This window comes from Dermacentor albipictus, chromosome 1 (genome assembly GCF_038994185.2).
Source record: "Dermacentor albipictus isolate Rhodes 1998 colony chromosome 1, USDA_Dalb.pri_finalv2, whole genome shotgun sequence".
NCBI classification, from domain to species: Eukaryota; Metazoa; Arthropoda; class Arachnida; order Ixodida; family Ixodidae; genus Dermacentor; species Dermacentor albipictus.
In genome coordinates, this window is record NC_091821.1 from 143,506,949 (window position 1) to 143,533,743 (window position 26,795).

The 26,795-nt window shown below is 45.9% G+C and overlaps 1 protein-coding gene across 1 annotated transcript in view; it reads right to left on the reverse strand.

Annotated features, from left to right (window-relative positions):
- Positions 1 to 26,795, reverse strand: part of LOC135900068 (large neutral amino acids transporter small subunit 2-like) — a 104,356-nt gene continuing 77,561 nt past the window's right edge. Inside the window, exons 7-10 of the mRNA XM_065429508.1 lie at positions 23,946 to 24,042; positions 21,578 to 21,727; positions 9,176 to 9,353; positions 1 to 6,695 (exon numbers count right to left, since the gene is read on the reverse strand). Of these exons, the coding sequence (XP_065285580.1) occupies positions 6,613 to 6,695; positions 9,176 to 9,353; positions 21,578 to 21,727; positions 23,946 to 24,042 (508 nt within the window). The 3' untranslated portion in view covers positions 1 to 6,612. The remainder of the gene's footprint in view (positions 6,696 to 9,175; positions 9,354 to 21,577; positions 21,728 to 23,945; positions 24,043 to 26,795) is intronic.

A 26,795-nucleotide genomic window follows, 5' to 3' on the forward strand; every position in this document is an offset into this window, starting at 1 on the left:
TGTTCATTAGAAAATGTATAGATATACACGTTCCAAACCACACTGAGAAAGTGACATGAATAGAAAGGTTATTTCGACAGGCATTTGTAGAGCACAAGACGTGGAATGTTGACTATACTAAAAGTCGTCTTAAAAATGACATGCAAAGTCACTCTCCAACGTGGTCGTTTCTTTGTTTTGCCTTTTTTCTCATCATCGTAGGTGCACCTTAACACAAATGAACACACAAACAATTTGAAGGAATGAAATGGATGGAAATGCAAACAGGAATGTTGTGGGGTCGCTTTTAAGATTTGTTTGAAGCAGGTGGCCCGTACCGATACTATAGACCAAAGTCACATAGAAATCTTAAAACTCTGGCCTTTAGTTGCCCACTAGTGTCAAGCGATTTTCGATCTGTACGCTACAACTGTCCGAAGTCGCAACGTTTGGGATAATGCTGTTGCTAAATGCATAGTGAACCCCACTTTGCCGCGGCTAACAAAAAGAGTGAGGTGTGACCAAATGCTCTATATGATGTAGTATATGTAGTGTCGTTGGTTCACTTTATGACATAACAAAGCAAATCGTATGACATTTAAGATACCAGTGAGGGGACACATAACACAAGAAAAAAAATCAAGGTAAGCAGCCGTCCCTGCCTGATGTTGTTGGAATAGAATATGATGTGCAGTACAGCGAAGCACAACTATTAAGTGCTTTTAGAAAAGTAACAAATGCGTCATGTAGCTATAGCCGAAGGATGATATGAAATGTGATTCAAGCGCAGTCGAGGACCCCAGTGCAGAAGACGTGACCAAATAAGCAGCAATACATGCTGTGCACATACACAATTAAGCAAGTCTGTTATGCCCGCTCGTACCAAGGTTTGCCCTAATGATCCCGCGCAATAACTGAATGCGCTCAGATACTTTCGAATATATCCGCTGGCATGCCAGAGCAAATGGTGCAACATTAGCAGGTATCTTGATGTCAATAATGTTGCTTCAGTGTAGACATTACCATTTAGAGCTTGGCATAGCATTTCCTGTGGTTACTTGAAACGTCCGCATGTCAACAATTTTCCTAACCTGCTTTACATATAACATCTCAATATACCTGCATCACTTTCCCCAACGTAAACACCGATAACCATGCACATCAATCGTGTAACACTCAGTCAGTGACTAGTAGCCCGAGCAGAGAACAAATTCCTCCCGGCCTGCACACGCAACTAAAATTTTGTACGTCCCAGTCACCGGCGATAACAATGGACGAAAATGTAATGATCGAATTTGACTACTACCTCCTTTCAAAAGCTTCAGTGCTTATTTTTCATTTACTAAAGACGCACATTCATACACTGCCTCATTGCGCAACAACAAACGCAAAAGCTGAAAGCTCTCTACGGACCACTGCGCTGGCGTTTAACTCCGCTACCAACGTCGGCCCTCGTGTACTTTGAATAGATGCCTTTCTCAATAAAATAAGATGGCACTTGCTGTGGAAAACACGTCGCTTGACTTAAAAAGAAAATGTGAAACTTTGCTATTTCATAGCCAGGGCAAAAATCAAACTGTCCACAGCGTACAGTACTTATTGGAAAATACAATTATGGCACACTCGATATCCTGTCCTAACAGCCCTAGCACTCATTTGTCACCTTCAGTGAACCAAAACTATGCTGTGCGAAAGAAAGAACGAACCAGCCTCAACCAATAGCTCAGGTGCATTACCGCTGGGAAAAGACGAGCCAATGCAATATGTATGAAAATCAACACAATAAAGACGATATTTGGCACTACTTGTGCTACATTGCTATGGGAACGCAGTGCAATGTTCTGTACAAAAATGTGCCACAACTTATACTTTCTAAAGCATCATCACACTATATCACTGAGCGTCCATCGGCATTAATTTCCTCAATACTACATTTATCAACAAGACTATTAAGAGCTCCTTAAGCATTGAGCACCGAGGTAGCATCAAAAATATACTCGACTCTGATATGTTGTGCCCACTGCTTACTAAGGTGCCCACACTTGCAAGCCTATTGAAAGGTATGCCATGATATCAAAAAAGTTCATTCTACTTTTCAACAACCTTACGCAAAAAAGTGGTTGCAAAAATCTACAGTAATCATTAGACTTTCTTCCTTTTGAACCATATATCACTTCCTCTATCACAAGTAACGGTCTGTCTTGATGCATTTTTAAATGAACAACATATGTTGCGTTCCTGTGCCACAGAGTAAAAAATATGTATAAAGTCCACTTATAAGCACAACCACAACGCCAGCACAAACAATCCCAGCAACAAACATGAAGACCTGGAGGCTGTCAAACTGTTGTAAACACGAGATTTTATACTAGCAGTTAAAGAATATAAACAAGGTTTCAGTGTCTATTACATAGCCTCCAACAACACGAAATGAAGTGCGCAAAACGGCGATCAAAACCTCCGTTTACACGCGCTATGGCTCAACAATTCTTTCTGACGTAATGTACTGGTCTTTTCGCAACCAAAAACTACCATATAGAATACACATGACACTTGGCTTGTTACGCTATCATTACGCCGGCGTTTTATGAAAACTTATTTGCACGAGATAAAATGGGAATATTGAAATTTTCCATCAGTGCTGCCCACATTCGTACTCAGCACAATCCTGCAAAAAAAGATTTTGGAAAAAAGATATAACAAGCTGGTGGCCATGGTGCGCGCCGTATTCAAACGGCACTGGGACAATTGACGCGGGATGAAACGCCTGGAAAACGGCAGGGCGACAAACATTCGTTTTGCGAGTTCGATTCGGCAGGACACCAGCATTGGTGGACAACGTAAAAACTCTAAAACAACAAATGATTATTAGAGTGCTCAGTTCCTCGTCACGATGCCATGGAAACAAGACGACGTGAATATGAGACAAAACTGACAAGCAATGGCAAAATTTGTAAGGAGAGATCTCAATCAGTGAACACACCACACCAAGAAGCCGTACGACCTCAGACAACGAGTATGTCCGTCGGCAGGCTTTGAGCGCAAAGAATGAAAACTGAGACAGCGTCTGGCCCCGAAATTTGTGAAGACTAGAGTCAATAGCATTTACCGTAGCATTCCCAGAGCCCTCGGTAATAAAAAAGTAACAATACCTGTCAATTTATGGGCACGTAAATTAAACCCGTATACGCGCGTAACATTAGAGACTTTTAGCGTGTCCGCTATTCCGGCAAACCGGGGCGGTTTGGGCGGATTACCGGATGGTCGGGGGCGTAAACGTCAGCGGCCAGATTGGTGGCGCCAGCTGGTGGTGCAAAGCTCAACCACCTAAACGCAAAGCCAATTACTATATTCTTGTTAGCTGGGGTGTAAGTTTTTGACAACGGCGTAATTGTGTTCACAATTACGCCGCTGCCGAAAATTTGGACCAGCAGCGAAGCAGAATAAATTAGGTTACTGCAATTTTACTTCTGTGTTTGTCTGATTGAGCTCTACACCACCAGGCGGCTGCACCGCTCCGGCCGCTCACGTTTACGTCCCCGACCATACGGTAATCCGCCCAAACCGCCCCGGTTTGCCGGAATAGAGGACACGCTAAACATCTCTATTGTCAGACCTGGGGCGCTATAACGTAAAGCTATTCCAAACTTTTTCTATTCCAATTCTGCAATCAGCCTTACGCGATTGGTCAACTTTTTTTGGGACACCCTCACTTCGCCGGTCAGTCACACGACGTCACGCAAACCACGATAGCTCCCCATCTGATATGACGTGTGCACTCTGATTATGCATGATTGGACTGAACAAAAAAAAATAGTTATTTCTGATTCGACGCCTTTTCGCAATTAGCCCTCGGCTATTGGTCAAAAGTTTTCGTGCTACACCCATTTCACCTGCCTCTCACGCGACGTCCCAAAACCGCGGAAACTCACCGCGTCAAAGTTACGAGCACGCGTTACAGATGCATTAATATGTCGAACAAAACTGAACTTTTCTCTGAATAGTCACAGGCTGCCCCGTTCCGAAAGGAATAAAAGATGGCTGCCACCGATCGCTCAGGCACTGGCTACTCCCACCTCCCGGAGAGCATGGGTTTATTTGCGTACAACAAAGCTTTTTGCTTGGCCATGCAACGATGTTTTCGAGCACTTTCGGCACATTTACGACCTCGCTCAGCCAACTTTTCTTTGCTGAGGATCCTTTTTAGCGGCATTCTTAACCTTCCGTTGCATGCCGCCGCGACCTTCTACCAGCCACCGCAAGCTAAGTAAGGAAAAACGGACCAATCGCAGACGCCGGCACCACCCTCGTCATGCGGTTATCGATTTTCAGTGCACTGGCTCGGCCCCATCGAATCCCTATCCACTTAAGCGTGCTCCTCGCCTCTTATCACCCAATTACATAAGACAAGCGGCTCATTGTAGGCAATGTTGCTCGTTCTTAAAGCAAACAAAAGTGACCTCCTATAAATGAGGAGAGCATTTGATTGGTCTGTTTAGACAACCCTGCGGGTCACCGCCCGATGCCTGCGTCGGCGGCTACGCAAATTTGACGTCAGGAGATTGGAATAAAAACATACTGAAATAGTTTTACGTTATAGGGCCCATCGGGTGCTATAACGTACAATTATTCCAATCTGTTTATATTCCATTTCTGCCGCTAGTCATCCACAATTGGTCAAAATCTTTTCGGGCCACCCCCATTCACCTCTCTGTAACGCGACGTCCCGAAAACCATAAAAACCATGAAAACCATCGCTTGTACACACTGATTATGCATGGTTAGGCCGAACAAAAGAAAAGAAAACCTTAGATTGTGCGCCTTTTTCGCCATGAGCCCTACGCGAGCAATCAAGAATTTTCGGGCTGCGCCCGCCCACTTCGCCTGTCTATCACGCGACGTCCGAAGAGTGCGAGAACTCACAACGACACCTTAACGTGTACGCACCAAATATTTATTACTATGCCGAACAAAATCGAATATTTTTTTTTCGGTATAGGCGGAGGCTGACGCCGTTCCGAAAGGAATAAAAGTTGGCTGCCCGCCGATCGCTCTAGCACTATAGCTACACGGAGCTGCCGAGGAAAATTTCTCTGAATATAAGAAAGAACTGTTTGTTGCCAGTACAACGTTGTCGAGTACTTTCGGTATGTACAATACATCGCTCTGCCAACTCTCCTTCGCTGAGAATCTGTTTTAGCGGAATTTTTAACCTTCTGGGGGAGTTTCACACCACCGCAACTTTCGAGCGGCCGCCACAAGCTAAGCAGCGGGAGAGACGGACCAATCGCAGATGCCAGCACCGCCTTCCTCATCCGGTTATGTACTTTCACTGCGCTAGCTCAGACCCACCGAACCTCTGTCCCCTTGTGCGCTCTCCTCGCGTCTTGTCAGCTAAATAGATGGCAAAACCCTGTCAAGGTAGGCTGTGCCATTTGCTTTCAAAGCAAACAGAAGTGACTTCCTATGAACGAGAAGAGCGTTTGACTGGGCTGTTCAAACAATCCTGCGGATCACCGCCCGTTGTTTGCGTCTGCGGTTACGTAAATTTGACACCAAGAAATTGGAATAAAGTCAGAATGTAGTAGCTTTACGTTATACGGCCCCTGTCTAACGCCACAATCAGTGCCGTCTTTTGATCATGCCGATTAGCAGGTGACGCTTCAGGTGACGCGATGCGCGTCAGAACCACCGACGACTGTAAACGGAGGCGTTGGCGTGCACGCGGTGACGGGAAAGCGATCTCTGGCCGGATGCTAGGGGAGAAATTGTTTTCCTTTCGCGTACACAGCCGCCCGCATAAGCTCGACTACACATCGGTTGCCTTTAGGAGGGCGAGATACTGCGCTCCGAAAGGCAGCACGTATAATTTTTGATTGGATGAAGCGTTTTCTTTGATTTGACACCATCGGCCAAGGGCCGGACGTTCGTTCACGGTAACGATGGCAACGCAGCAGCACTCAAGACATGACGAAGTGACAATTTGTTTTTGGAACGGCAATCACAACTTAGTGAAGAGCCGCAGTACCTTCCGAGAAATACAACCACTCCCGGCACTCACGCTAAATATCATCCCATCCTTTCTTCCTTACTTGAGCTAGATTTTCCAACATTAGACTCAGCAGCAATCAGGCAGTTAAACAGAACTGTGTGATAAAAATTTAAGCTATTCCTTGAAAGAGTAACGCCTACTAATTCGTACAATCTACTCTATCAGAAAATGGCAGAGACTTCTTGACATACCAAGGCACTGCAAGACGAGTAATCAATAACACACGACAATACCTCTTTGAGCTCATTCACCTGCAAATAAAAAATGAATTTTGACTTGTTACTACCGTCACCATTATGTTCTCGATCCTCCAGTTCATCATGTCAGTTTGCACGCAAATTTCTGGCACGCTACAAGAAGTTAAGCCATTCCTTTTTCGGTACAGCAACATTCACTAATGCTTGGCGGCGATAAGTATTTTAACAATCTTCCAAAAATTTACATACACCGGTGTTTTCGCTGCTTTTGACGTTCATTGTTCCCACACTGAAGCGACACTGGTTCAGTATGGGGACACACACTGTAGTAAATGAGCTGAATGGTCCTTTAGAATTAGGTTCCTGAAAGCAAGATTGCAGCCTTCAGGATTCAACTTCCAGAAGTTTTTCTTCTTGTTCAGGATATACGACTTCCAGATACTTCTGCATCTCTATTGTCATAAATTCTGGAAAAAAAGGCGGCACACATGTTAGTATTGCAACTTTTTCCAATCGTACCTCTATGTCTATAAAACAGATTTAAATTGACATGAGCACATCCCGCTCAATGGAAAGTTTCACTTTTTGATTGGTGATTGCACACGGAAGTTATTGCACGCGAACGATTTTTTTATATATATCAGGGGCCATATTTCGTATGGCCTCTTCGTAAGGACGATTCTGTTCATTTATCATTCGTTCCGAGGAGTGGCCAATACCGACGATGGCGGGGGCAACGAAGGCTAAACAGCATGGAAAATGAAAATAATCATTCTATAATATGGACTCAGGGCTTGTATTCACAAAATATGTTTTACGTAAAAACGTTTAGTATTGTGTGGAAGCTAGCGATCGGTGTGATTAAGAGATCATCGCCGGGGTTGAAGGCCAATTCCAGACAGCACTTGTGTAATACAGGTTTGGTGAATACGGGCTCCTGGGGCTAAATTCACAACAATTCTCATTCGTGAAATCTTTCGTCCTTCCCCGCTCGCCTTATATATGTCAGCCGATGCGTGTTCTTGCGAACTGCTCTAGCGTACGAACTGCTTCGGAATACAGTAACATGTCCTCCGGGCTCACATGCAAATATTTTCTTTCGTAAGAGCAGTTTGTCACTGGCCGGTCATCTTGGTTAATAATATGTTTGTTATTCTAACTACGCTGCGCCTCACAAAATATATGGACAGACCATACAGATTACAGTGAAGCCCAAAAGCGAATGCCTGCCACATATGTGCCCAGAAACTAAAACACCCTTCGTGGTGTCTAGGTGGAGCTTAAAGGGACCGACGACCGACGTTCAAGGACCCAGTTTTTTACGACGCAACAAAAATCTAATCGTTGGAATGTTTATACCTGCAGCAGCTACTTCCAAAAGCGCATGAAAATTTTGTAAGCCAGATTTTTCGATCTGAGCAATGTTTAAAAAAGTAGGAGTCTCGACAATAGCAGCACTGAAAAGTGAGAGCGATGTCGATTTCCCGCTTCGCAAATTGAGAAAGCAGAACGATATGCGGTTTTCGCAGGAGTGAGTGCCACTTTCACTAACCATCCGTATTTTGACCATTTCAGCCACTTTTGAAAATAAAAATCGGCTACAATAAGTGTGCGTTCCTGTAAAGACCTTACTTAATTTTCTTGCGTTTTTTTTTTTCTAAGTACACTCCTACGTCATGGCTTGTCCCTGATGTCCTTATTCTGCCAATGGACAAGGCAAGCCATCCGAAACGAAACGAAACTTTTGCAAGAGATTGATTGCTTCTTGCAAAAGTTCCGTTTCTGTAGCACCACGCGCGATTTAAGTGTGTTGACATTCGGAAACATGTCGTCGCTCGAAAAGATCAGCGATTTGTCACTCAGAAATTCTAGCTCGCGTGCGACAGAATAACCTAAATCCGTACTAACAAGCACCTAACCGCGATGTTTCCCCAAACAGCAGCGGAAGTGGGGATCGAGATTTCGAAAGGCCCCCATCACTGCAAGCCGTAACGAGAAAGAAGCGCCACTTTTCTACTCACAACAATAGAAGGTTTAGCTATGCGATGTAATATACAAAAAACAAGAAAGAAACTAGAAAATCCTGTAATAAATAACGTATTGCATTACACTATTTTAAGTATGCTCACGAGCCACATACATTAATGGAAGGTCAAGTGATAAAGCACCCTACTTGTGTTTTTGGCGCGTGGGGCACCAAACGTCATTTTTCGCGGACTGGTTGTGCCGTATTAAAAAAAAATTCCTCGTTTAATGAGGAAAGCGGTACTCGTTTCAGTTAATATAAGGCACGATCTTTCCATCAGCGGGGCTATCTCGCTCCGTGTGCTAAACGTCTACCTGTCCCTTTAAGTTGTCAAATTGGTATATTCTTCAAGCATCATCACGCACGAATTTTAGTCTGCTGTTTTCCATTGCTTCTTGATAGCTTAGGGAAGATTGTTCTGGAAGGAGAGGTAACGCTACGTGCACTTCTTTCTTATTTTTCACTTTTGTCGCATACTGTGTTGTGGTTTGTATACCACGTAATAGTTAAGTTTTAGCACAATAAGGGAGTGGGTATCAGAGCGCTATTACGTCGCGAGTGCAATGGTGGGCTGACCAATATCAGATGCACACGACGTGGGTAACACAGTCAAGCCGAGATTACAGCTGTTTGCTATAATGGCACATTATAAATAAAGGTCTGACTGCCAGCAGCGCCCTTCAATCTGATCGGTCATGCTGTCAGTATCGTCGCCCGTTACTGCCTAATTGTGCTATCTATGCGGGCGCAAGTTCACTCAGAAAACAGCTTCTATCTTTGATGTACTTCATCAGTTGTCTGCGCCCTTCTATTCGTATTCAGCTTTTGTAAAGTCTTTAGGCACAAAAAGGCACGAGCAACACAAATTTAATTCACTGAGGTTTCATAAACACGCGCAACAATGACCCATGCTATGCTTACCAGAAACCTTTCGGATCACTTTGTTTTTCGGACTCCAAATAACGAAGACGTAATAAGCTGGAATGCCAGTAATAAGAATTACAAGGCCCATTCCAGTCTCCGTGGGGCTGGCATACAAGGGCATGAACGTAAGGAAGGTGCACATGGCCAGGAACACAATGGGGACGATAAGAGGAACCTATAAGAGGTTGGAGAAAGGAATAAATATAATGAATATGCTGCGTACAATAACTCTAAGCCAAAGGCACACAGGGTTTTCAATCTCGCTTGCGTGAACGATTTAAAAAAGGCACAGTTTCGCCCGAAAGGCGAAGCCTTGATTGCTATGCCAAATGATTAAACAACAGTACAAAATATTAAGAATATCAGTTTTATCGGGCGTATAAACTGATGTTAACATTCGCTTACTAACTAAATTAGCAAACATCGTGTGACGTGCACACAGGCAAACATGAACACATTTCACTCGATGACCGCAAACACTCGCTTTCAGGAGGCCGACGTGATGAAGAGCGGCAGCAGCGGCAAGCGAATTTCCCTTCGTGCTGCGTTTCGCTTCAACGCGAACCAGACCCGTGAGAACACAGCACCCACGAAGCCACTATAGCTATCCGGGTGGCCTAGCCTTTGAACATAACTCAGATTACCTCCAAGACAGGGGTATGGCACGCCATGGAGGAAGGGAAATACCAGGAGGGAGTGTCACGTGACAATTTTGAAGCCTAGTCATAAAAAATTTTGAGGAATGGGATGATGGCAAATAGGCCCTCAGATGATAGGCAAGCGGTCGCTTTAGTCAGCTCGCTGTGGTTGCGTCTGCCGCGGGGGTTTTGGAATATGCGTACATAGTTGGCGTGGCAAACGCACGCCGAGGTTGAGTGAAGAAATTCAAGTGTGTGAAGCAGTTGAGTCTGTGTTATGTCAGTCAGGTAAAGCACCGAAGCCCCACGCGGCTCGCCACATAAGCAAGCAGCAGACAGACGCCAATGCAGTAGCGAACGAAGGCGTCGGTATTATGCCCAACAACCCGCCAGTACCACCTAAAGGACGACAGGTCGCGTTTCGGGCCAGTTTCAGGGAAACGAGGAAACCTTTCAACCGGCAAACGTGTGAAGGCAACCAAGCCGCCCTTCCGACGGCGATTCGTAGCGTTTGGGGCCATCTTCTGGGAAACAATATTCTGTCTTTCACCCCTGCAAACATGTGCAGGCGCTAAAGCGAGCGTCCAGGATCCGCAGCGACTGCTTTTCCGTGAGAAACAAATTGTACCATCTTAGAGCCACCCTTCAACACATGTTGTGGGGATGTGAAATATTACAAAATAAAATGGCAGTCTCCCCGGAAAATCTACGGGCGCGATGGTCGGCCGTGCTGCTCAGCTCAGAACTCCAAGACCAACTTTGGGCTGTCCAGCGAGCCATGAAGGCCGCACGGGAGCAGCAGCTCCCAGTAGCCATCTAGGCGGCCCCAGGCCTGGGCCTCCCAATCGCCGGATTCCAAATAAAGTTATCACACATCTTGTGCCCAGCGATGGAATGGCAGGCCCGAGACCCCTACCATATTTGAGGCCCACTGTTATAACAGACGGTCTCAGTCGACGCTGTCGTTTTGCTCAATGTCTTCTGTCTCTCAACAGACCGGCGAGAACTCAATAGGCACGTGTCGACAGCGTAAGGACGTCGCATCACACAATCTTACAAAACAGTGCGCGTAAATCTCAAGGAAAGGCGACGACTTCAGCGGTTAGAGTACAACGTAATGCTATTTATTTATTTCACAACGAAAGACGCAAAACAGCAGCTTTTACTAAGCAAACACGCGAAAGATATTGTCTGATCTTATATAGGTGCTGGACAGCAGAACAAAAATTGGCAATACGCACCGGAGTTTCAGATACACAACAGCTGATTTGACGAAACAATAGACCACATTCGGACCAACATATTCTCGACGGTTTTCGAAGTGAGAGCGCCGGCCAAAGTATAAACCCCATGCACGCGATCCTGCGCGCGACAGTGACACGCGATGCAATGGAGATGGCTGTCGCGTTCACTCGTTGCCTACAAGTACTACCCCATGCGAGCGACGATACTGAGCGGCGTCTCGCCGCTTTTGCGGTAATAGGGCATCAAATACGCGGCGAAATTAGCGTGACCAGTGCTTTATTAATTTAAGTTGATGCATATTTTACTGTAAAAAGCAGCATAAAATATTTCTCAATATCTTGCAGTAGGTTCTTATTCTTGCACGTATAAGAATTCAATAGTTTGCTCGTTCCGTGCGACACCCAGTAATATTTGAGTGATGTACATCCAGTTCCGGCTTCGCGCTATTGGGTAGTCACTCATAGCAATTCTGGGCGAAGAGCGACGAATTCTAGATTTGCAGAACCGAGCGACTGAGCGACAAGACCGAGCGATTTGTTCAAGCGACGGCCCGTTTCATCGCTCGAAGCCGTCGCTCGTCGCCGTCAAGCACAAAATCGCTCTCATCGGGCTTAGCCTTAACTGCGGTGGTAAGCGCAAGTGATGCTTTGAAAATTATGTCGCCATGGGTCTGGCTCCCCAGTCTTTCTCCACATTTCAAGGCAGCGCATTTGAAGCGAAGAACGGCGCCCGCGATAGTAGAAACCCACGCGTTTACTTCCTACGTACCTCCCTGCCTTTGACGGCAGGCGCCACTAGGCCACTAATCGTTACCACCTGCCAAACAAACACGAATGGCCCGGCAACAATGTGGGCCCATTCCTACCCCAAAGGAACCGCGCACAAGGCCCCGGCGAGCGGGGGAGGGGGGGGGGGGTGTCTTCATAGGAGGTTGGCTAGCCGAGGCTAGCAGAATCACGTGATGCTCCCGCCTAGTATCTTTCCTTCCTCCATGGGGCGCGCGGCCGCGCTCAGTCGCGCCATATGTAGCCGCGGCCGGAGTAGAAGCGCGCTAATCTGCCCCCCTCCGCCTCCCCTTTTCTTGACACAGCGCTAACATCTCCTTGCTCCCTCTCCCCCTTAGCGCGGGCGAGAAGACGGCAAGAAGACGGCGCGGATCCTCCCGGACTTCCTCCGCGCAGCAAGAAGGCGCCAGCCTTCTCGGCTCTCCCTCGCACTCTTTCTTTGCACCTGCAGCTTATGGCACGTAAAGCCCCTCAATCTCCCAAAGTAGCGCCATTCACTTCCCTCCTCCTCCGCTCGGCGCGGCCTCGACGGTGGCGCCGCTGGTGGTGGGCCTGCCGTAGCAGACGACGGCTAACACGCTACGGGAGGAAATCCGCGGAAAAGTTCGTTCGAGTCCTGCGGAGCAGTTTTTTCAATCTAGATCTTGCTTTATCAGTCGGTAACTGGCCTTAAGAATGTCGTGTCGGATTTGCGGAAGAAATAGAGAAAAGCACCATTATTCAACGCGTATTTAAGGCGTAAAGCGCGCGCACGTTGAAAGTTCGTGTTGCTGAAACGCGACACAAGCACGCGGTGTGCTCAGACACGCGAGTAATTACCAGAGTTTCAGGTTTTGACAGCGCGAAAGTATGTGCACGTGGTTTCGTAGGTTAATTTACGTACCTGCAGGATGCTTTTGTTCGGCCGGCGCGTGAGAGATTCCGACTGTCTGCGGTCAGCAATGCCTGGCAGCAGGGCCGTTTCTGTTCCGCGCCTTTTACGGATGTACGTAGCTCATGCACAGGTTGTGGTGGCCATGAGCAACGTTTTCACACATAGGCGGTATAGATAATTTTAACAACGTACCAGCATATGAAATCGTTATTTATTTATTACAGTGCAAATGGTTAGAATTTGATAGAAAAGAAAGAAGGAACTTGATGGGACAACTGGAAAGAGGTTCAGAAAATAATTATCCCCCTCCCTCATTGGCACCAGCAACACTTTTGTTGAAGTGCTAATTTTATCTCTGTATACTACGTGCGTCTGTATTCTTTTGCGTTGTAACTTTTCACAAGGAAGCAGTGTTGCGTTAACTGGAATAGTCAAGGCACACAAGACAGAAGAAAAGTTGATTCTTGGGTTTTACATCCCAACACCACGATCTCATAAGGCACGCCATAATGGGGGCTCTGGATTAATTTTTTTTGCAGCTGGGGTTCTTTAACGCACCCCCAATGCACTGGACACGGGCCCGTTTTGACACGGGCGTCAAAAGAAGAGGTTGGAGGAGCCGTGTCACTTCACAAAGCCGCGCGTTCTTTGCCACTTGCTCGAAGTCAGCCCACCCGATCTTGTGAATCCACACTTTTCTTCGTTTTGCGTTGCGCCCGGCGGATGGTAAAACAAAAAGCTTTTTGCCGTCACTGGGTCTGTTGTGGCAACCGTAGGCGCAGCAGCACGGCATCGCAATTAAGCACTCGGCCCTAACACATTGTATAAAACTACCGCGCTCCTTCAAACCGCCTGCCGTACTTCGTCGCGCAGGCCCAAGAATGGGGGTCGCAGGCCCAAGATTGGGGGTCGCAGCGCGCTGGAAAGAAAAGATATACAAAAGCGCGGCGCCTGCTCTGCGCCGGAAAGAAAAAAATATACAAAAGCGCGGGGCCCGCTTTCACGTGACACAGATTGGCCAATGGGGGAGCGGAGGAGGCTGGGGCGACAGGAGGAGTGGAGGAGGAAGCGCCTGGGTGAGCGGGGTGGCGGAAAGATCTAAGAATGGCGCTACTTTTGGAAAATTGAGGGGCTTTAATGGCACGCGGCCGCGATCCTACCGCACTTGCACTTTATAAGGAACATCACGGCAACGCCAACGGCGGTGACGGCGACGGAAATTCGTCTGGGATGTCCATATAATTGATATCGCAATAAAAGTGGTGTATCGCAGATGGCTGAGGTTAAAGGCATGTTATTGTTGCGCTTAGCCCACTTTTCTTTTATTGCACAAGCGCCGACTTACCCGAATAAAATTGACAATGCTAAGAATTAAACACTATTCCGGGGCACAACTTAAACTATAACAGCTGCAGAGGGTATCCGCGAAGGGTTCAATTGTTTCAAGACACCTACATGTTTGTTTTCCCGTGGTTTGCTGAAGTCCAACGGGTTTTTTGCATACCGTATGCAGCCTCAACGTCGGAGGAGTTGGTAACAATTGACGTTGCACCGAAGTACGTATGAGTGGAGCCAACCACATCGAAGTTTGTAATCCTTAGCTCTCATGCTTCCTTCAGCAGAAATATGGGGAAGTGACGCTGAGAGCTAGTCGTGCGTCAAGTATCAATGTGAATTCCATCAATGCTGCATCTCTAGAAGTATCCCTAGGGCGCCGCTGTGCGCGAGCGACGACGGACGCACTTCACATGGGCTGTGCCGATTTCTTGGCTTCACCCCGGACAGCGAGATCCTAGCGCACTTTCATCGAGGTCGTCAGCTTCCTAACGACGACAAGAATCCAGAGACACCAACCAGAAGTACGTACGACGACGAGTGACCAATTCAGGCCAACGTTTACCCGCCACCACGCCGGATGCCTCGTTAGGCCTGCCGCGCCGTCGACCGAGCCCGCGCGCCGTAGTTCACCATGAAGGTCGCCGTAGAGGGCATCCCAATTTCTCGGGATGAATTAGCAGCCATTGATTAGTTGACTAAATTTGACAAGCTCCGGGTAACGCGGACAGCAACGGGGCCAGCCGTACCCGTTTTCCCCACCTGTCGCTCGGGTCCGACAGTTTGGAACATCAAAAAACACGAGCCAGAAGGTCTTGGCCTTGGCTCACTACAGATATCTGCGGAAGCATGGGGAGTTTTTGTCATCGTTGAGGTAAAACCAGTGGAAGAGGGCTGGCTCAACCTAAGCCGTTATGCCAGAGCATCTGTTTCAGAAAGAGTTCCACCAGGAATACTACGAGCGGAAGCAACCATTCTGTGCCGCCTATGGCTCGGCGTGGCGTTCACGAACGCCTAGTCAAGCTTCCGCGTTGTAATGGCCGACAGCCTTGCTTGCCACAACTGTGGCTGCGAGAAAGCGATCAAGCGTCTATGACTGTCCCCGTTACAATGTGGCAAGGAAAGTGCTCGCGACCACGCTCTAAACACTGGACGATCGCCCCTTGATAGAGGAGCGTGTTTTGGCACTCAAGGCCTTAAGTGCTCTGCTCAAGTTCTTAGGGCTTGCGACTTGTGTGACCGACTTTCAAAGTTGTAGCGCGTAGAATCGCGTTATTGTGTGAATTTTTCTCACTTTATTTTCATTTGTTTCTTCTATCACCTTTTATTCCCTTTACCCCTTGCCCCAACACAGGGTCGCCAGCCGGTACACTTACACTCGCTAACCTCCCTGCCTTTCCTTCCCTTTGTTTTTTCTCTCTCTCTCTTAGGAAGAGTTCAGGACTCTGACCTTGGAACTTTCCAGTCGTCGGTTGCAGGGACCTGATGTCCGTTTTCCCTGGATGGAAGGAATTACCCGCCTCAAAATGACGTACAGACGTCAAGGAAGCCTCGAGGAAAATACTGGGCCTGTGAGAACCTTTACTCAGGAGATAAGCTACCGAGGGTCTGCGACCATTTCCAAATCTAGGTACGATAGCAGCACTATGCATTCAGACCGGATTTCGTAGAGCGTTCCAACGGCTCGGAAGAACGGACATTGAATACTCCATACAGATGCGTCAAGCAAAAAGAAAAATACAAATCAAATTATGGGGCTGAATGTCCCAAAGCAACACACATGCCATGAGACGCGCCGTAATGGAGGCTCCAGATTAATTTAAGCTACCTGGGGTTATTCAATGAGCACCTAATCTTAACATGCAAGCATTTTTGCATTCTGCCCTGATCAGAATGCCGTTGCCGCGGCTGGCAATCCAACCCGTGACCTCCAGCTCTGCAGCAGAACGCCATAGCCACTGAGCGTCATTGCAGCGTCAGTTGCGGCAGTTGTGTCAAGTCGCCATCCCGCTCGCTCTCAGCCAACCTAGCAGGTGCACGCTCTTACCACTATATACAATGGCGAGGGGAGAGAAAACGGACCGATCTCCATCACGGTTTTCCCTGTAAACCCTGACGAATATATATACATACACACACGCATATATATATATATATATATATATATATATATATATATATATATTACGCGCAAGCGCACATCGCCCGACAGCGAAATCGGCAAAGGTATGTTTGAAACCCCGAGGGAAGCGAGCGCCGGAGGAGGAAGGCGCCTGGAGGTGGAGAAGATAATTGCGCGCAGGGCCGAGGAAAGTACGAAGGAGCACGCAGAGCGCGCGGCAAAGCAATGCCACCTAGAGGAAAGTCAAGGTGGCGTTGAGCGAAGCGTCTCAGAGGAGGAGGGTAGGCGGAGGGAGGCGCGCTAGGTTGACCTCCTCTAGCAGCAGTGCTGCCAACCCTAGGGAAATTTTCCCAGGTCTAAGTGCTTTAGGTCTAGTTTCGGGAAAAACTTTTATATCTCGGGAAAAGTTGTGAAGTAATTAAAGAAGAACTGTTGTATTGCAAAAACTTGCACTGCAACATAATTTAGGCTTGAGCACAGCTACTTCAATAGATACGTTCATAAAAACGAGCTTGGCCATAACTGTAAACAATAATATCGCAGTACATCTGCATAACAAAGACGTTAATCTCGACAAAGAGGTATATTAGCAAAGTGAACAAGTGTATCCTAAAGAAGGTATGGATATCGAGAGAATTTCTTTATCCGATTTAAGGGAAAACTGGCTTGAGAGATTGGCAGCACTGTCTAGCAGTTGCCTCGGGTTCTGTCTGTGGTACGGACAGACGGGGTTAGTTTCGTAATAACATTGTTCCGGCGCGCCGTATGTTGTATGTGCGAGTGAAGCGTGCGATAGTGAGCCAACGATGGCAGCTCAATCTCGTGCATGCAAGGGAGGAAAGTGGGGAAGGAGCGCGTCGTCTTCCGTCGCAGACAAGGTACTGGGCAGAGGGGAGGGAGAGGGAGTGCCACCGCGGCGGCTGCTGCGTATGATGCAGCCGGGCGAGTCCTATGTTGAAAGCGACCTGCGATACGGACAGTGTAGGCGTCTAGGCGCCCTGAGGGCCGAGAGCTTCGTGTGCGTTATAGCCCCTATACGCTTGCGCGTCACTTGCGTTCACGAAGTGAAACGTCACTGTAACTTTTTTTGGTATTTGTGAAAGGGGCAGTTTCATCCGCTCTTGCTTTTTTAGATGAGATTGTTACGTAATAACTGATAACATTTATTTTGGCTGCAAGCTGCAAACGCTAACGCGGTCATCGATCAGAAGCCCATTAGTAATGACTTTAATGTAATGGGTGTGTAATGACTACAGTGACATTGACTAATTCTACAGCATTAATGAGAGGGTAGCTGTAGTCGTAATCAAACTTAATAAGAGGTATAGATTAAAGGTAGTACAATCCTACGCTCGAACATCCAGTCACGATGATGAGGAAGTGAATCAGATTCATGAATATGTTGAATTAGCGATGAGAAAGTGCAAACTCATTATACTGTAGTAATGGGCGACTTCAATGCAAAAGTAGGGGGAAAGCAGGCTGGTGAACAAGCAATTGGCAACTATGGCGTCGATTCTAGGAACACTAGAGGAGAGATGCTGGTAGGATTCGCAGAAAGGAATAAGCCTCGAATAATGAACAGCTTTTTCAGGAAGCGTAGCAACAGTAAGTGGACTTGGAAAAGCCCTAATGGTGAAAGAAGAAATGAAATTGACTTCGCACTTTCTGCTGATCTCAGCATAGTACAGGATGTAGAAGTGAAAGGTGGGGTAAAGTGCAGCGATCATAGGTTAGTGAAGGCTAGGATTCACCTCAATTTGAAGGGACAAAGAGCTAAATTGGTCAAGAAGAAACAGGTCAACCTAGAGGCAGTAACGGTAAAAGCAGACAAATTCAGGCTGGAACTTGCTAACAAATACGCAGCCTTAGAATAAAGAGATGATGATGACAAAGAGCTACTAAATGAAACCGTCACTAGGTTGGCTTCAGAGGCAGCAATTGAAGTGGGTTTCAGGGCACCAAGGCAAGCAGTAGGCACGATCTCCCAAGTAACAAAGGGTCTAATAAAAAAACGACAAAAATGAAAGTGTGCAACTCAAGAGATAGGATAGAATTCGCGGAACTGTCAAAACTGATCAACAAGGCGAAAGTAAGGGATATGCGAAACAATAAGGTTAGAAAAACTGAATAAGCCGTAAAAAATGGACGCAGCCTGAAATCGGTGAGAAAGAAACTTGGCATAGGACAAACCAAGATGTATGCATTGAAAAATAAGCAGGGTAATGTCATCAGCAATCTCGAAGATATAGTAAAAGCAGCGGAAGAATCCTATACTGACCTGTACAGTACCCAGAGGAGTCAGGATACCTCAATTAGAAACAGTATTGAACAGGATACAGAAACTCTTTCTATAACTAGCAATGAAGTCAGAAGGGCCTTCCAAGACATGAAACGAGGAAGAGCGGCAGGAGAAGATAACATAACAGTCGATTTGATCAAAGATGGAGAAGAAATAATGCTTGGAAAACTGGAGGCTGTTTATATGAAGTGTCTATCAACTGCAAGGGTCACAGAAAACTAGAAGAATGCAAACATTGTACTAATCCAAGGGAGATGTTAAAGAATTGAAAAATTATAGGTCCATTAGCTTACTCCCAGGGCAATATAAAATATTTACCAAAATAATTTCCAATAGAATAAGGGCAACACTGGATTTTAGTCAACCAAGGGAACAGGCTGGCTTCAGGAAGGAATACACTACAATGGATCACATCCATGTCATTAATCAGGTTATCAAGAAATCTGCAGAGTACAATAAGCCTCTATATATGGCTTTCATAGATAACGAAAAGGCATTTGACTCAGTAGAGATACCAGCAGTCATAGAGGCATTATGTAATCAAGAAGTACAGAACGCTTGCGTAAAGACCTTGGAAAGTATCTACAGAGGTTCTACAGCTACCTTAATTCTACACAAGAAAAGCCGGAAGATACTTATAAAGAAAGGGGTCAGACAGGGAGACAAAATCTCTCTAATGCTATTCACTGCGTGCTTAGAGGTATTCAAGGCATTAAACTGGGAAGGCTTAGGAGATTATTTATTTATTTATTTATTTATTTATTTATTTATTTATTTATTTATTTATTTATTTATTTATTTATTTATTTATTTATTTATTTATTTATTTATTTATTTATTTATTTATTTATTTATTTATTTATACATACTGCAGCGCAATTTGCGCTATTGCAGGAGTGGGTTGAGAAGAGGTGCAGAAAATGCATTGAAGTACACAGCGGTAAACACAAGTGAACACTTTTACAAAAGAGCATTGTTGAAAGGAAAATACACAACAAGTTATACAAATGCTACCGGGCATGGGTGAGCACGATTATGCATCTAGGATGGCGGTTGCAAAAATTCGGGATGAGCATGAGCGAATGGACCCAGGTAATGAATTCCAGTCTTCGATTGAGCGGGGAAAAAAGCTGAATTTGAACATGTTAGTACGTGCGTAGTACGGTATCAAGTTCAGGTCATGATGTCGTCTCGATGACGATCCTGGCGCGAAGTTTATGTAATTATCATTGGAGAGCCTAAGCGAAGAATTAACAATGCAATGCAAGAATTTTAATGATTCGACACGGCGACGAGAAGAGAGTGTGTTTAGGTTCAAGGATGCATAATAAAGAACAGGGCGGATTAGAGATTTATACATTAGTAACTTTGTGTCTTTAGGAGATCGGGTTAGCGTTCACCTCAAGTAACCTCATTTTTTTAGTGCTTTACTGCATATGTAATCAATGTGTTTAGATCATGACATGTTATGCGTAAAAATGACACCAGGATACTTGTACTAAGAAACCTTACCTACAGCACGGCCATTGAACGAGTAACTAAAAAGGGAGGGGCAAGATTTGTTGCAGAAAGACATCAGAACGGTTTTATTGAAATTAATGTTCATTTGCCAAGTGTTACACCAATCGTAAAACCTAGAAAACGACTCTTGAAGGCGATAATGATCATTAAAAGAGTTAGTCACTTTATATAGAATGCAGTCATCATCATAAAGACGGATGTTAGAAGAGCAGTGAAGTGGCAAATCGTTTATATATAATAAAAAAGAAAAAAAAGAAAAAGGAAGTGAAGTTCGACGGCGAATATCTCCGCAACCTTCGGTTCACCGATGACATTGTTCTATTCAGCAACAATGCAGACAAGTTACAACAAAGCATTGAGGACCTTAACAGAGAGAGTGTGAGAGTGAGGTTGAAGAGTAATATGTAGAAGACAAAGATAATAATAAATAGCCGGGCAAAGGAACAAGAGTTCAAGATCGCCAGTCGGCCTCTAGAGTCTGTGAAGGAGTACGTTTACCCAACTCAATTAATCACAGGGAACCCATGAGAAGGAAATTCACAGAAGAATAAAAATGGGTTGGATCGCATACGGCAGACATTGCCAGCTCCTGACTGGAAGCTTACCATTATAATTGAAAAGGAAGGTGTACAATCAGTGCATTTTAACAGTGCTGTCATATGGGGCAGAAACTTGGAGATTGACAAAGAAGCTTGAGAACAAGTTAAGGACCGCGCAAAGAGGGATGGAATGAAGATTGCTAGGCATAACGTTAAGAGAAAGAAAGAGAGCGGTTTGGGTCAGAGAGCAAACAGGTATAGACGATATCCTAATTGACATCAAGAGGAAAAAATGGAGCTGGGCAGGTTATGTAATGCGCCAGTTAGATAATCGTTCAACCATTAGCGTTACAGAATGGGTACCAAGAGAAGGAAAACGCAATCGAGGACGACAAAAGGCTAGGTGGAGTGATGAAATTGGGACATTCGCGGGCGCTAGTGGCAATCGGTTGGAGCAGGACAGGGGTAATTGGAGATCGCAGGGAGAGGCCTTCGTCTTGCAGTGGACATAAAACAGGCTGATGATGATTATGGTGATGATGATGATAATTGGCTACAGTGTACATGTGGAACAGTATGTTGCGTGCAGTGAACCGTGTTAACAATGCGATTTGCTCTCCCTGGGTCAAAATGCTACCTCACCACTTTTTATGAAAATAAAAGAAAGATACTTAGTCCCCTATAACGCTGACGGCTACTACTTTTCACGTAATAGTAACAATAAGAAGTATTGCAAAATATGAAGTAACGGCACAGGTATCAAAAATATAGAGCGGAGTTAGATAAGAGTGTAAACGAAGTCCACACGTAGTCCTGGACGCACAGGAATATACAGACAAAACACGAGGACAGGTTGCACTGCACACTATACGGAGTCCTTACACGCACACGCATTATTTCTGAACACGCACACGACGCCTCGATGGGTCCAAAGCGAGCACCCGCACAGGTGAAGAAAATACACATATAACATCGTATACAAGCACAGTTACACAGCTGCCAAAGCCGCGCTTCAATCATCACATAAGAGGCACAAACCTTGATTGGCCTGTGCATGTTAGGTCTTTTGTAACGCAGCCAGAGCATGCCCAAGATGGAGACGCCCACCCAGAGCCACTGGTTGAAGCTCAAATAGTTGATGAGGACGAAGATGTCGCTCGTCGAAAACATCAGCAGCGCCACTGCACACTGCATCAAAGGTTCTGATCAGATCTTGTTGCGCGGTCATCTGACATGCAAGCACAAGAAAGACACATTACGTTAAGAAACGTCTGCATGGTAAACTAAATCGCTCTCTGCCGACATTCCTTTGCACTGATATTACGATACCCCGCAGATTTAAAGATAATGCATGCTGACTACAATCCTTGGACTAGAGGAAAATTTTCAGAAGGTATGACATTAAACCAGGTCCTAATACGTGTGAAAAAAAAAAGGGTACGGCGATATTCGACTAACACCGAAAGTACTTTAAAAGCAATTAGCATTTTCTACAAGTGCACTTGAAATAACATGGAACAGTGTTTATTACACGTGTTCATTCTGGATACGATAATAATCGATATTTTGAATTCAAGCGGAACGCCTCCTTTTATTCGAACGAATTAGGTTAGAGAACTTCATACCAGGTATTTCCGAATGTTCACTTTTGGAAAAATGTAGGGGCGTAGTCGAGCTTGTATTGGGCAAATCAGAATGCGAGAGCTTACCGTTTATTATACGGTTTAAGTGGCCGCCAACTTCAGCGCAACTTATTTATGCTGACGACGTCTACTGCAAGCGCAAGAGTTTTGTTCTACAAGGAGCCATTGCTGCTAATAAAATGGGACCGTGAATGAGGCAGCATGATGAGCAAGATGTTTTCACAAAGAATACGAGGCATATTTTCTTTTTTTTTGATGACGTACAAGATTTTTTAAAATCACCTGTGGCAGATAGCGTATTTTGTCCTTGAGCTAGATCACTCGACGAGGCAGACATTACTTGCACGAGAAACGACAATGTTGACTCAACTAATTAACAAGATTTCACTAATAAAGCTTTTTACTAATTACTTCACGGCACATATTGCAATTTACGGATTGTAGCCGGTGAGTTCCCAAGGAATATCCACTTGAAACACATCCTGAGGATGGCACCGATTTCGAAATATGCACTTTCAAACTTGCACTGAATATGCACTGTCGTTCCACATGCCTTTTTCTAAAAAAATGCTATTGTATGTATTGAAGCACAAAAGTAAGTGAACTGGAACGCCAATGTGTTTCGTCATCCTCTTTGGGAACGATTACCTCGAAACTGGCGTCACCCGGAAAATTCTTTCCGAATGAGTACGCCATGCGAACTCAGCGGCTACAATTCGTAAATTGCAGTGTGCCATAAGCTAACTAGATAAACACTCAATTAGTGAAATTCTCATAATTAGTCGATCAAACATTTCAATCTTTCGAGCAAGTAATGTCTGCCTCTTTGAGTAATCCATCTCAAGGGCTATGATTATGCAATCTGCTGTAGGGAAATTAAAAAAAGAATATGTTTAGTCTTAAAAGAACATCCGGCATGAAAGCCCATACGGATTCGTCAAAAGAAAAGCCTCGCATTTGAAGGAAAATTCGTCCTGGTCCGCGACTCGAACCCGGGACCACTGCTTCTCGGGCCAGCCGCTCTACCATCTGAGCTAACCAGGCGGCTAGCACATAACAGGGCGAAGTCGAATTTGTGAACTTGTGAAATTGTGTTCCGAACCAAGACGAATTTTTCGTCAACTGCGTGGCTCTTCTTTCGAGGAACCCGTATGGGCTTCCTTTGCAGCAAGTGCTACAATCGGGTGGATGTCTCATTTTCCCTTCATTAATTACTTCTCTCCATTTTGCGGATTTCCGCAGAACTATTACGTCAAACTCTTGCTTTTGCTTCGAGATGTTCACTAATTCAACCTCGCCCTGCCATCTGCTAGCCGCCTGGTTAGCTCAGATGGTAGAGCGGCTGCCCCGGAAAGGCGGTGGTCCCGGATTCGAGTCCCAGACTATGAAAAATGTTTCTTCAACTGCGAGGCTTTTCTTTCGAGGAACCCGTATAGGTTTCCTATGTAGCAAGTGCTACAATTAGATGGATGTTTCATTTTCCCTTCATTAATTACTTCTCTCCACCTTGCGGGCTTCCGCAGAACTATTATGTCATAGTACAAAACTATACAATTGGATACTATAGTATCAAGTTTCACTGGATAAAGTAGTATGCAGTGGTAGAAAATGAAAACGAACTTTCCTTAAACAGAAACAGCCTCCTTATAGCATGTGGGTATTTACGCCTATGGAAATTGCAGCTGTTGAGTAGTATCAACAATAATAAAAACACCCAAATCGCACAATGTTTCTGCAAACAAGAAATAAAACGAGAAACTTACAGATAATAAAAGTGGCGGCGTCGGAGTTAGCTTGGTCGTGTGTATCATACCAAATATCATGGGAAGGTGCCCTTCCAATGCTCCAATGAAGAATAATCTGAAAAGTGCAAACGTGTATGTGCAATCAGCACAATGTACAGGCAGTCGATGCCCACCAAGATTGTTTGATCTTTTTATTTTGTCGTAATGAAAAACAATGGTGCAAAAATATGCACGTGTGCCTTCCTTCTGCAAAGCACAGTATAACGAAAACACATTAGACCAGTTTCTTTTTATCTTCCGCAAGATTCGTATATTGCAGCAGCGCCCACAAGAAAACGCAAATCGACGACACTAGAACAGTTTGTAGGACAAGTGTTATCTGAAGCTAAACAAACCTCTGTGCAGTCAGCTTGATAACGCCCACTTCAACCCTCGGACATCTGCGGACATCTTGCGGACATCTGCTCACAGAGCCAACGAAATAAGGCGGAGTGCGCCCGAAATCAATGTAGTGCGCCCAGCCCAGTTGTCAGATTCGGAAAATAACGCTTCGCTGGATCAAACTATCTGCCGGGTCACTGCGACATCAGTTAAAATCTTTAAACTGCGTTTGTACTTTCCTCTACGCCGCCCTCGATATCATCAAATCGTTGTCGTTTTCTTGTCTACCGTCAGGCCACCTCCTCTCCTTCTCAGTTTCCTTTACTCAGTTTCACCCTTGTCCTCACAACTCGTCCTCTCATCAGGCGTAACTGGCACAACACAGCTGTGAATTTGCGGCTGAACACGCGCCTTGACGAAGAAGCACGAAATATTCACTTCATCGCGAATCCAGTTCATCCAAAACAACTAGTGAAAATAACACATGGACATCTTCCATATCGGACCAGTTGAATACTAATTCTCCGTCACCCCAGACAAGAAAAGAAGCATGTGCCCTCATTCGCAGACCAGTACTTCAGCCTAAGCAGTTGGAACAGGCATCGACGAATCGTCGTGGAAACGTTGGACCAGGCCGCTGAGCAATGGCATACAGTTCTCACGAACGAAATCCTTTGTGAATCGAGCCCCTCCCGGAATGGCTAGTGGTATTCCCTGTTAGTACTGTATGCTGCACTACGCGTAATTTTGCAAACCAGGAGTGGCAGGGCTAAAAGATAACGCAGGAACGGCAGGCAAATCATATTCAGATAACGATTCTCTAGATACATAGTGATGTCTAAATAAATGAAAAAAAAAATCTTAGCATCAGCTTCGTAGAGCAGGCAAATTCATAATGTTTCTCGTTCGCAAAAATAAATTAACTCTCGCCCATAACGCGAAGCAGTGACGCAATATCTGGCGAAATATAATGCGCAGTAAGCCTTAAGAAGCGGATATAGTCAGGCGTTTCTGGCGTGCCAGGCAGCGGCCGGCGAAGTCGTATACGTTAAGTCCACGATGCCGGGAGTGCCAAAAAAAACTGCCCCCAGTATAGTTCGGCCCGCCGAGCGTGGCCTGTAACAGCGCGGCGATCAGCTGTTGTCGTAACGTACGCGCACAAGCGGACGGCAACGAGCGATCTTATTGGACACTCCAGACGCATTTTTGCCGTCGCCGTCGCTGTGATGTTCCGTAGAAAGTCCAAGGGTGATAGTATCGTCGCCGCGCCGTGTGCTATATGTGCAAGTGAGAGCGTGCGAGGGTGAGCCGACGGTGGCGGCTCAACCTCCAGTGCGCCAGGGAAGAAAGCGGGGAGGAAGCACGCCGCCTTCCCTCGCGCGCAAGGCACCGGGGGGAGGGGAGGGGGGGCATTCTATTCCGGTGGCTGCTGCGTATAGCGCGGCCACGCGGGCCCTATCTCGAAAGCGATCTGCGATGGGCACAGAGGTGACCGACTGCTGATAGCTTCGTGTGCGCTGCGTTCTCGACGCTTAGTTCGCGTTGAAGCGAGAGGCAGCACGAGGGTCAATTCGCTTGCTGCTGTTGCCGCGCTTCTTCATTTCAGCGTTTGGACAGCGAGTTTCGGCGGTCATAGAGTAAGGCCCAAACAATGAAACGTTCCTTTCCTTCGAGCGCTTCCTAACCTTACTTGAGGCCTCCTTACAGCGAAGGACCGATGGAGGAAGCAAGCGTACTCTAAAAGCTCCCTTCGCCCGTCCTCACGTAAGCAGCGGTTGTCGCATGCCTGGGTTCGAGCTGATCTCTTTAAAGCTTTACGCGAACACCATTATTTAATAAAAAAACTGTTGTATCGTCACACAATTTTTAAATTGAAGAGCTAATATAGAGATGCGTGGGTATTTTTTTTTCTAGTTTTTTTCACTAAACGTAAAAAAGTACCATATTACAGGGCAATACTTGATGTGCTCCAGCAACGCTGGCACGCCGGCGTCGTGCAACGCCTAGCAACGCTTTCATGCCGCATGCATGACTGAAACGAACATGCCTGGCAAGATGTACCGTGCTCGCGCTTCTCCGCAGGTGGACGACAGCGCGCATGCGCAAGGAAACGTCACGTGGCTATGCGTTGAAGTGAAGCGCTCGTTCAGGGCCAGGAGCGACGTAAGGACGCGTGAAGGTAGCTTTGGGGCTACCTTATGTTGAGGAAGCACTAAGCAAGCCTTCACCGAGGGCCCCTCAGTGAGGAAGCTTTCAGAGTGACATAAGGTGGCCTCACCGCAATGAAGGCTTCCTTACTGAGGTAAGGAAGATTTTGTTGTTTGGCCCTAAGATGTGTTCATGTTTGATTGTGCACGCGTGACACCATGCTTCTTACTTTAGTTAGTAAGCGAATGTTTACAAGTTTATACGGCCAATAAAACTACTATCCTTACTTCGTATAGCTGCCTAATAATTTGCTATTGCAATCGATGCCTTCGCCTATCA